General features: G+C 42.1%; 1 protein-coding gene across 1 annotated transcript; it reads left to right on the top strand.

Annotated features, from left to right (window-relative positions):
- The first annotated feature begins 476 nt into the window (after positions 1-476).
- On the top strand, positions 477-7164 carry LOC115264694 (V-type proton ATPase 116 kDa subunit a 1-like). The gene is made up of 7 exons (XM_062859907.1): positions 477-729; positions 797-1090; positions 1162-1368; positions 5081-5163; positions 5235-6679; positions 6745-6916; positions 6982-7164. Exons 1-7 carry the CDS (start codon positions 613-615, stop codon positions 7076-7078), a joined length of 2415 nt encoding a protein of 804 aa, XP_062715891.1. The 5' UTR covers positions 477-612; the 3' UTR covers positions 7079-7164.
- Positions 7165-12311: the final 5147 nt, after the last annotated feature.

The raw sequence follows: 12311 nt of genomic DNA, 5'->3' as shown, positions 1-12311 counted from the left end.
AGTAGCACAAAGCAAAACATGTATTCAATGGGAACTTCAGTTTAGATCAAAATCAAAATTAAATGAAAGTATGAAAGCGTTGGTGGGTCGCCAAGTTTTATTTTAATCAGAAATGGGTCGCGAGCTGGAAAAGTTTGAGAACCCCTGATATAATAGATAACCATGTGATACTGACGTTAATAAGATGATTGGAAAATGCACAGTCTGAAATTTTCTACTTCTAACATCAAAGAAGCTAAAGACTGTGGAACCGAATGATAGTCAAAGATTGTGCGTTGATAAGCTTCAAAATATCGCGACGAATTCTTCACGCATTGGTATTGTGTACCTGCGATACAAGAATAACTCATTCGGCCGATATACGTCAGCTTGATAAGCCCCATTTATCATTGCCAAGTGCCATTTGAAACGGAAAAAGAGCTCCGAAGAGATAAAACAACATCGTTCAGCTGATGATGAATGTCTCCTGCGGTACTTGTGTTCAGTTTGCTCCGGTAACTCGGTCTGGTAGGTGAACATTCAGAAAATAATCTTACCTGGTAGTGGACCAACCGCTTGGAAAGTGAATTAGTTAAGCAAGTGCAAACAGAACAGAACGATCCGGCCAAAACCATGGGGGCCATGTTCCGCAGTGAGCAGATGGACCTGGTCCAGCTGCTCATTCAACCGGAGGCGGCGTACTCCTCGCTGGCAGAGCTTGGCGAACTCGGAATTGCTCAATTTCGCGATGTTCGTAGTGCCGTCACATGACCTGTTAAGTGATGAAAAAATTGAAAAAACCGTGCTTTTTTTGCAGCTGAACGCCGATGTGAACGTTTTTCAACGGAAGTACACCAGCGAGATCAGAAGATGCGAGGAGATGGAACGCAAGATCGGCTACATCCGCCGGGAGTTGACCAAGGATGAGGTCCCAACGCCGGATCTTTCGGACAACATCCCCCGTACGCCCAACTCTCGGGAGATTATCGACTTGGAGGCGGCCCTCGAGAAGACCGAGAACGAGATCATTGAGCTGTCTGAGAATAGCCATGCTCTGCTGCAAAACTTCATGGAACTTACCGAGCTGAAGAGCGTGCTGGAGAAAACTCAGGTTCCTATCAGAATACTGCGGTTGTGTGGTTTGATTGACCATTGAATACCGTTTTATTTCCACCACATTAGGGCTTTTTCTCCGACAAGTCAGCTGCCCAAAATTTGGAGGCCACCGGAGGAGATCCCGGCAGTGAGAACAAGCCGCTGGGATTCGTTGCTGGAGTGATCCCACGTGAACGCGTCATCGGCTTCGAGCGGATGCTTTGGCGCGTGTCACGTGGTAACGTTTTCCTACGTCAAGCGCCCATTGAGAAGCCATTCACCGATCCGCGCTCGGTAAGTAGCCTTGTGCAGAACGCTTGGGGGAGAGATAACGACGACGAGATACTGGGATGGTAATACGGAATGACGCGCGTTGTACCTTGTGATGGCTTTATGCAACGACTGATTTGGGAGATAATGCGGGACGATGTTATTGGGGTCAGGTGGTGTAGTAATTGGTCGATTCTTCTGTCAGTTTGCTTTGAAGAAACGTAAACTTTTGGGATGTTTTTGGAATGGGTTTCATTTAGTTGATTTTGCGCAAGAAGAGTTCTGAATTTCTGAAGAGGGCGTAATATGTTCGCAGTTAACAGTCAACTCAGTCCCCGCTAGGCTTCTGCTGTTTCTGAGGGTGAAGCAATAGCGTTAACTGCAGTGCTGCCAATAAAACAAAGAAATGAGCCATTCGTTGAATCACTAACACAGTGCAACATTTTTTTTGTCTCAAGAGTAAACTTATGTGTCTCCGGCAGATTTTGGGCCGCTGAATCCGAATACGGGCTCAGATTTGCTCCAGCATGTCACAATTTTGAGCTAGAGCAAAATATGCGATTTTCGGCTTTTTTTGCTGCACTTAATGGAAATATTTTTTTAAAGCAAGCAAAGGGTAAATTGGTCAATTAACATCTAAATTAACGACTCATGCAAAATATTTCGTTTTACCGAATAAAATTTGATAAATTTTAGTATTTTATGTTAGTAAGGCTGATACAAATTATATTTAAACTTTTTGTCTCCCCCCCTTCAACAAATTTTAGCTGGATTTTACATTTTGAGGGGGCAGATGAAAAAATATCAAAATTTCGGGGTTTGATGAAAACTCTTTAACAAATCCGATAAGTTTTAAATATTTTTCAGATTAAATGTTTTATTATTTTTATCCCCCCCCCCCTCGACCAGCCGAAGAGTGGTGGGACAAAAAAATGAAATAAATATTTGTAACGGCCTAAGTGAACTTGCATGCAACTTTTGGAGGGTGACTTGTACGGGGCTGTTCATAAACCGCGTAGACCAAATTTTGACCATTTCAGACCCCCCCTCCCTCCTCGTAGACTTTCGTCCATACAAAAATATAAAATTTGTATGGAGCGTAGACTTTGGCCAGACCCCGCTTCCCCCAAAATGTCTACGTGGTTTATGAATGGCCCCTATGTGAAATAGCGTACCTAATTATCATATATTTAGGGCCGTCAAAACTGGTTCCGGGTCATTTGGCCTATCGCCATTTGACCGAAATGATCATTTGACCGAATGCCATTTGGTCGAATGCCGTTTGACCGAATGCCATTTGGCCGAAAATGAATGATGAACTTAAGTTACCATGCCACTTTTCTCGCATCAAATGTCAAAACTCGAATGTAAAAACTAGAAAGAGTAGCCTATGATTTTCTCTTAGTATAGGAAATATTTATGATGATTGGTAATTAGAATGTAAAAAACTTCCTCTGAATTCTTTTGATCATAATTCGGCCGAACGACCCATTCGGCGAGATGGCATTTGGCCAAACGGCATTCGACCAAATGGTCGGACACCATCCAAACTGTCCTGAAGTTTATCTCTTGACAGTAGCAGTAGTTATTCTCATAATGAACTGTTACATTACACAACCAACATCAATCTGTGATGCCCCTGGCGTTGTTGTGTTAGTGGCATTTTGACACTATTTCGACCAAAGAATTAGAATACTACATTTTAATAGATGTATTATACTAAATTAACGAGTTTGATTAATTTTTGTTTTCAGGATTCAGGAAAACCTTTTAAAACAATTATTTTTTTCAGAAATTTATCTAGAAAATTCTTTGGAGAAAATTTTAGAAATTTATCCTAGGGAAGAGGCGGAGGGTTTTGGTTCCCCGAAAGGTCAACGGTTATTCCCCCCTGGGGTGACAGTTTTAGCTTCTCTTGGAATTTATTGATACCATTCTTCAGGGGCGGATCCATCAGGGATCCTTTCATGATTTTTCCATCAATTCCTTTTAAAATCCCTTAAGGATTTATTTCTTTGTGTTTAAGAAATTATTCTTGAAATTAAAGGAGAGCATTTTTCAATTTTCCAGTAATTCCTCCAGAGATTTAAAAAATAATTTCTATAGAAAAATATTTTGGTAATTCCTTCATGATTTTTTTCAGATTAATTTCTGCTGTTTAATTTTCCTCTGAAATTTTGTCTAGGCTATAAAGAATTGCTTTAGGGATTTTTGCCCTTCTTGTCATTATGCAAAACATTCTCAAGGTAACTTCCTCCAAAAATCCCTCTAGAAATTTAAAAAGAGATTTGTTCAAGAATTCCTCAATTGCTTTAGAATTTTTTTCAAGAATTTCTTCAGGAAATTCAATTCTTTCCAATTCTTTAGAAATTTCAGTATTCTTTATGCAATTTCATAAAATAATTCTGTAAAAATCTGAAAGAATTTCTAGAGGCATCTTCGAATCTCAGAAGATATTTCTGAAGAAACCGCTAGAGAAATTCCTAAAATAAATCGTCAAGAGATTTCTGCAGCCTGTGATGAAATTTTTATGTGATTTGAAGAACCCTTGAAAGAATTTTCAAAATCTAGATGAACTTCTGAAAAAAAGACATGGAAAAGTTTCTGAAGAAATCTCTTGCTGATATTCATAAAGAAATCGTCAAACCACTAAAGGAGTCTTAGGAGATTTTTCTGGGGAGATCCTTGAAGAAGATATAGAAGGAATCCGTGGAGGAATTTCTGATGGAATCTTTGGAATACTATTTTTGATAAATCCTCTGTCTAATTTCTGTTGAAATCCCTGGAGATATTTTTTTTAAATATTTTACAAATTCCCAGGAAAATTCCTGGAGGAATGCCTGGAAAACGTCTTGGTGGAATTTGTATAAGAATATTTAGAAAAAGTCCCTTACTAAAACTAATGGAGGATATTCTGAAACAATTCCCGGAGGAATTTGCGGACGTATTTTTGAAGGAACCCCGGAAAGAATGTTTGGACAAACACTTAAATGATGATCCCATAAAAATTTCTTAAGTCCCATGAGAAATAACCAAAGGTATTTCTGTATACATTTCTAGGAATTATTTCTGAAAAAATTTCAAAATTTCTTAACGAATCCAAGTTAAAACTTCGTAAAGGCATACTCGCTTTGAATCACAGAGGAATTTCTGGGGAAATGCGAGGAGGAATCCGTGGAAGAATTTCTAAATGAGTCTCTGTAAGATTTCTGCAGAAACCTCTGGAGAAATCCCAAGTAACACACTTGTCACAGAAGAGTCACGGCGGCGCGGCGCTAGGAATCACCCAGCAAGGGATGTTATTACCACGATGTCGACTAGTCTTGCCTCCTTCTGATTGCTGACTGACGAGGCCAGACAATGAAGTCGTCGGTCGTTGGCGTCCACTCACTTGACAAGCGATGCATGGAAGTTCAGTCCTTATAGCATTGGGAACTCTTTCGCTCCCACACACACTCCAATTGCTTCTCTTTCCCCTTAACCTCCGTTTTATTTTTCATTTTTAACACCCTGAGCCCTATCCATTATATGCACCCCCATGCGACAACTAGGTTGGCATTCTCAGGTCTTCTGAGACACTCTTTCGTCCCCATCCATCCTTAATCTTTTGCCTCTCTCTCTTAGGATCTCTGAGAATCCCCTTTGACCCATAATCCAGTTTCCCGTTCTTGGTTCTAGTATACAGGCAGTTCCTGAATTGTGTTATTCATTCTTTTTTTTCTTCATTGCATTCCAGGGTGATGAGATCTACAAAATTGTGTTCGTGGCATTCTTTCAAGGAGAACAATTGAAAAGCCGTGTCAAGAAAATCTGCAGCGGGTAAGTGATTTATCATAAAATAAAAGTTACTAATTTTAATTGTTTATTCTTTGTATTTTCTCTCTCATCAGCTATCATGCTTCGCTTTACCCGTGCCCCAACGAGTACAACGAGCGCGCCGAAATGCTCCAGGGAGTACGCACTCGCATCGAGGACCTCAATATGGTCATCAACCAGACCAAGGATCAGCGCCAGCGTGTGCTCATCAGCGTGGCCAAGGAGGTCCCCAAGTGGGAAATCATCGTCAAGAAGGTCAAAGCCATCTACCATACGCTGAACATGTTCAACGTGGATGTCTCCAAGAAGTGTCTCTTCGGCGAAGCTTGGGTGCCAACGTCCAATTTGCAGGACGTGAAGAATGCGCTGATCGCTGGTTCGTCCGCCGTTGGCAGCACGGTTCCGTCGTTTTTGAACGTAATTTCAACCCATGAGGCACCACCGACCTTCAACCGAACCAATAAGTTCACCCAAGGATTCCAGAACTTGATTGAATCGTATGGAGTGGCCTCGTATCGTGAAGCGAATCCCGCTCTGTATACCATCATCACTTTTCCATTCTTGTTTGCTATTATGTTTGGCGATTTGGGACACGGACTGATTCTGTTGCTTTTGGGCCTGTGGATGGTTTTGTGGGAAAAATCTCTGGCCAGGAATAAGGACGAAATCTGGCAGCTGTTCTTTGGAGGTCGTTATATCATTCTGCTGATGGGCATCTTTTCGATGTATACCGGATTCGTTTACAATGATATTTTCTCGAAGACGATGAACATTTTCGGGTCGTCCTGGCAGATTAATTACAACACCTCAACCATCATGACGAACCCTGACCTTCAACTGAACCCAGGAGAAGATTATTCGGAAACGGTCTACTGGTATGGTTTGGATCCTGCCTGGATGTTGGCGTCGAACAAGATTATTTTCCTGAACTCATTCAAAATGAAGCTGTCGATCATTTTTGGAGTGGTGCACATGATCTTCGGTGTCTGCATGAGCGTTGTAAACAACACGCATTTCAAAAAGAAGATCAACATTCTGCTGGACTTCATTCCTCAGCTTATGTTCTTGGTATTGCTGTTCCTGTACATGTGCTTCATGATGTTCTTCAAATGGGTTCAATACACTGCTGTTACTGATGTGGATCACCTGAAACCGGGGTGTGCTCCATCGGTTCTGATCATGTTCATCAACATGATGTTGTTCAAGCGGCAGGAACCGTTGGAAACCTGCAAGGAATTCATGTTCGATGGACAACAAACCATTCAGATGGTGTTCATCTTTTTAGCACTTATCTGCATCCCATGGCTTCTGCTGGCCAAACCGTTCTACATCAAATTTACCAGGAAGAATCGCGGTGCTGGGGATCACGTTGCTTCAAGTGGCCACGGAGATCACGACGACGAACCGATGAGCGAAATCTTCATCCATCAGTCTATCCACTGCATTGAGTACATTCTCAGTACCATTTCCCACACCGCTTCGTATTTGCGTCTGTGGGCACTTTCGCTGGCTCATGCTCGTAAGTTACCGAAAGTGATCGTTTTTTAATCCAGTTTTACTCATGAAATACTTTTACAATTTCAGAGCTTTCCGAAGTCCTGTACAACATGGTGTTCACCATAGGATTGAAGTCCACAGGCTACACCGGAGCGATCATGATCTACGTGGTCTTCTGGCCATGGGCAGTCCTGACCATTGGCATTCTTGTGGGTATGGAAGGCTTATCGGCTTTCCTCCATACGCTCCGTCTTCACTGGTAAGTTTCAGAGTGAGAGTACACTGGAATGAATATGTAATTAAAAATGATGTATTATTTTTCAGGGTGGAGTTCATGAGCAAGTTCTACGAAGGTTTGGGATACCCCTTCCAGCCATTCTCGTTCCAGGCTATTCTGGATGCTGAAAATGAAGAAAAGTAATACATTGTATGAGTTAGTGTGTTGACGAAATTACTAGATGTTATCTTTTCAACGCATAGTAAAATATAATTAGCAGCAAAAATTTATTTGCATATTGTTTTTCTTCGAAAATACACTACCGTAATCTGTGGGGTAGTTGATCGGCGGGGTGAAGTTGATCACTATGGGATCCACATCCTTCAACCACTGAGGACGCTACAATTCTGTTTCAATGGAGGAATTGTTGATGTAAATCAATAGTGTGAATATATTTGAAGAATTTTTGAAGGTCTTTTATGCCAATTGTGTCAAATTTTGCATACAAATATCGTAAAACGGGGTAACATTGTTCGGCTTGACCGACCTCATGAAATGTTCAAACAAGCATTTGGCATTGAATCAGTTTCTGCTATCGAATAGTATATTGTAATCTGCTATCATTTAGCTATTCAATGACGTGCAATTTATGAAAATTGAATTTCAGGAACATTAAAATAAATCGATTTTTCCATAACTGTGTTTCTTAATGCAATGAGATACATTGTCAAACATTCATGCCTGGCGTGAATACTAGATACAATATGAGGTTAGAAATGACCATATTACTTCAATATGATATCCTAGAGCTGGATTTAATAAACGAAACTTTTATGAAAATACTCTTTTTCCATCAAATATACTATTTATTAAAAGAAGGCTATCAATTCCTTAAGTCATTGCCTACGTAAAGGCGTTATTCGCGGTTTGGAGGATTTTAATCCTAAAATAACTCAAAAAGTACATAACTTGTAAGAATTTGGACAACATATTCGTAATCGGCGACTCTGAATTCAGTAAGGGTGTTTTCAACACAAACGAACATTGATCACTGACATGATCAATGTTACCCCAAATCAACAAAATCATAAATGAGACTAAAAAGCCTATTTAGACATGTTTTAGAGTTTTACAATACTTTTTCGAGTGGCTGACCTGTTTTAAAAATATAGAACATGTAACGCTTGCATTAATAAGAGAATTATTCAAGAAAGATCGAAAATTCTGATCAATGTTACCCCGGGTTACGGTAGCATTAACTACATGAAATTACAAGGGAAATGCATACATTTAGGCGTTTGTTGATGCATGGAGATTTATACAATGACATTCATATTATTACAATTGATTACATACATACAATACAATGCTATACAATACAATACATACAAACAATTACAATTGTTTACTCCTCGTAGCAGGTTTACTTTTCCGCCAATTTTAAGGACAACCCCAGCATCTGATTCTAGCACCTTCAAGTCGTGAATTGAGAGTTGCTGAATCCTTACTTCTTATTCATTTTTGAAGGAACCATTTGGGTAAGCTAGACGTTGCTAAGATAAGCGTTAGTGGCTGGATGCATGTTCTGAATTTTGAAGCTAATAATTGTAAGCTTCTTTTTGCCTTTTCGTGGCCCCAACGGATTAGCAACTTCAATACTACCTAAAGTGTGAGTCGTTAATTATTGTGCTACTTTAGATTGATAGGCAAATCCGCTGAAGTCATCATAAAGAAACTATTTTTGTTTGTTCTTGAACCAGTCCAAAGCAAACCAGATTACTACACTACCTTTACGGTAAGATTTTAATCTGAGAATAACTGCGAGATATTTCGTGATACGAGGATAAAATACGTGCGATCGAATTAACCGTTTTATTTCATTTATCCGCTACCTTTCCGCGATCGACCCATCGACCAAGTACAAACAACGGCTTGTTCGGGATTTCGACCGATGTCATACACACTCTATGTATACACCCCATTTTTTGCAGTTGTTCAGTATATGTATTTATTTCATCTTATATACATTGTTTAAAGTTTAGGATGCATTTAAATAAAACTCGTGACATTTTCGATTGTCACTTCCGGTACACTTTTCTCAATTTTTTCCTCTTTTTTTTTCATTTCCGTTTCGTTTTTTTTTGCCTCTCAATTGACCTTTCGTAATTCACGCTTCATTATGGTCCAGTAGGTTTCAGTCGATGCAGTGTTTGTAATAACTCAAATTCTCGAATCTCATGGTAGAGCTGTTGCAAGCCCGATTCATTGCTCGCCAAACTCACCGCCGAAAAACCTATCCGATTTTACCCGTTCCAATATTTCTTGGTTATCTAATTATTTACATCGATTTTTTTTTCTGATTGTATGATGGAACCAGACACAATCTTGCGAATATATAACAACAATGACTGCAGCTCAAAATGATTTGGATTAGTTTTACAAGCGAACGAGATTGCGGCGCTTGACTCGTGAGAGTAATTGGATGAAAATCTTGCGCATGAAGGAATGATTCGGAATTGCGGTATACGCGTTTTGGCAACACTCTGCTGGCGTTCGTTCTATTTTGGGAAGTTCGGTACCTTGTTCGTTTTGATCGCTTCTTGCCCCTCCCTGGACACATCTTTGAATCGGGCATAAAGCGTTTTTTCAGCTTGTTAGCGTGTTGTTCTCGGTTTTCACCCATCTCACTCCTAACTTGTAGTCCACTGACAATCTTTCTTGATACCTTTGCAGGAGCCTTATTCCCAACGAGCCAAACGACAATCCAGGCTTTTGCATATGTAGGTACCAAATTCTTTCGCAGACGGTTAGCTGATTTTCCTTCACTTCGTTCGGAATCAACAACAACTGTACAGATGTAAGCAATATACTCTAAAGCGAAACTGGGCAAAACAGTCACTTTAACTTCCTACGTAAACACATTTGGTTATCCCTGCAGCACAATCAAAACATATTTGTCAACTGATTTGGTTGGTCGTGTATAACGAGAGGTGGCGTCTTCTTGGCGACGTTTATTTTTGTTTTGGTGTGATCTACGATTAATCCAACGAAAACCCATGATCATCAGCTGATTTTGGGGGCCTTTAACAGTTCTCATATGAAAATGACAACTCTAGATTGAGTTTAAATAAGGGCGAAAGTAACATGAGAGAGTTCTCTTCATCGACTCTCTCTTCTTCAAATTAAAATGACAAGATGCCGGTATACTGACCTTACCGCTCAGGCTAAGGCCGGGGTGGCCTCTGCTGTACATAGTAGCCGCCTCCATTCCACTCGGTCCATGGCTGTTTGTCTCCAGTTCCGCACTCTGCGTAGGGTCCGCAGATCGTCCTCCACTTGGTCGACCCACCTAGCTCGCTGCGATCCACCGGTCGGATGACTCTCGAAAACCATTTTACTCGGGTTGCTATCCGACATCCTGATGACGTGACCCGCCCACCGTAGCCTCCCGATTTTCGCGGTATGGACGATGGTTGGTTCTCTGCACGTAGGGTCCATGTTTCGTGCCCATAGAGGACGACCGGTCTAATCAACGTTTTGTAGATGGTTAACTTCTGTCGTTGTCGTCGGTCACCAGTGGGCCCAAGTACACGAATTCTTCAACCGCCTCGATTTCATCACCGTTGATATGAATTCGGGGTGGCGGGCGCGGTGATTCCTCCCTGGAGCCCTTTGCCATCATGTTCTTTGTCTTCGACACATTAATGACTAATCCGATTCGCCTGGCTTCACTCTTTAGTGGGATGTACGTTTCCGCCATCGTCTCAAATTTACGAGCAATAATATCAATATCATCGGCGAAACCAAGCAGCTGAACGGACTTCGTGAAAATCGTTCCACTCGTGTTTAACCCCGCTCTTCGTATTACACCCTCCAAAGCAATGTTGAACAGCAAGCACGAAAGACCATCACCTTGCCGTAACCCTCTACTAGATTGGAAGGCACTCGAGAGTGTCCCTGATACTCGAACTACGCACATCACTCGATCCATCGTCACCTTGATCAACCGTATCAGTTTATCCGGGAATCCGTATTCGTCCATAATCTGCCATAGCTGTTCTCGATCGATTGTATCATACGCCGATTTGAAATCGATGAACAAGTGATGTGTGGGCACGTTGTATTCGCGGCATTTCTGCAACACCTGGCGGATGGCGAACGTCTGGTGCGTTGTAGCGCGTTCACCCATAAATCCAGCCTGATATTGCCCCACGAACTCTCTTGCAATCGGTGATAGACGGCGGCATAAAATTTGAGAGAGTATCTTGTAGGCAGCGCTCAGTAGTATGATCGCGCGGTAGTTCCCGCAATCCAACTTGTCGCCCTTTTTGTAGATGGGACACATGATACCTTCCATCCATTCCTCCGGTAATACTTCCTCCTCCCAAATCTTGGTAATGACCCAGTGTAGTGCTCTCACCAGTGCTTCTCTACCGTATTTTAGAAGCTCGCTTGGTAGTTGATCGGCTTTGTTGTTTTTCAACCGGCCAACTTCCTCCTCAATCTCTTGAAGGTCAGAAGCCGAAAGTCTTTCGTCCTGTGCACATACTCTTAGATCTTTTACCACGCCACCTTCGGTACTTGCAACGTCGCCATTGAGGTGCTCATCGTAATGCTGCCGCCACCTCTCGACCACCTCACGCTCGCTCGTGAGAATATTCCCGTGATTATCTCGGCACCTGTCGGCTTGTTGCACAAAGCCTCTGCGCGAGCGGTTCAGCTTCTCGTAGAACTTTCGTGTGTCCTTAGCGCGGTACAGCTCTTCCATCGCTTCGCGATCTCGTTCTTCCTGCTGGCGCTTCTTCATCCGGAAGACTGAGTTCTGCCTGTAACGTGCCTCATTCGCTCTCGTACGGTGTTGCAGCATTCTCGCACATTCTGCATTCTTCTCGTTTTTAAACTGTTCACATTCGCCGTCGTACCAGTCGTTTATGTGATTCGGAGTCGCGAAGCCTGGTGCTGTAACCGAAGTACTACCTATGGCGGATCGGATGTCCCTCCAGCCATCTTCAAGTGTAGCTGCGCCAAGCTGCTCTTCCGTTGGTAGGGCCACTGCGCGTAGTCTTGAGCCACTTCTACGTTACAAGTTGCTCGATGTTGAGCCGCGGCGTTCGACTTCGACGCGTGGTGATAACTGTCGAAAGTTTTGAGCGCATGCATACAGCGACTAAGTAGTGATCCGAACCTATATTCGCACTGCGGTATGTGCGGACGTTGGTTATATCCGAGAAGAATTTACCGTCGATTAGAACGTGGTCGATTTGGTTTTCAGTTTGATGGTCGGGGTATCTCCAGGTGGCTTTGTGGATATCTTTGCGGGGGAAGAAGGTGCTTCGGACTACCATACCACGGGAGGCTGCAAAGTTTACGCATCGCTATGGCCGGTATGGTCGCACTTTTTGGTCATAAATCGCTAGGTTGCGATGCAATCTAGCGT

This window comes from Aedes albopictus, chromosome 3, assembly GCF_035046485.1.
Source record: "Aedes albopictus strain Foshan chromosome 3, AalbF5, whole genome shotgun sequence".
In the NCBI taxonomy this organism is placed as follows: Eukaryota; Metazoa; Arthropoda; class Insecta; order Diptera; family Culicidae; genus Aedes; species Aedes albopictus.
Note: the sequence above shows the minus strand (reverse complement) of the source record. Positions and strands in the feature narration are given on the sequence as shown.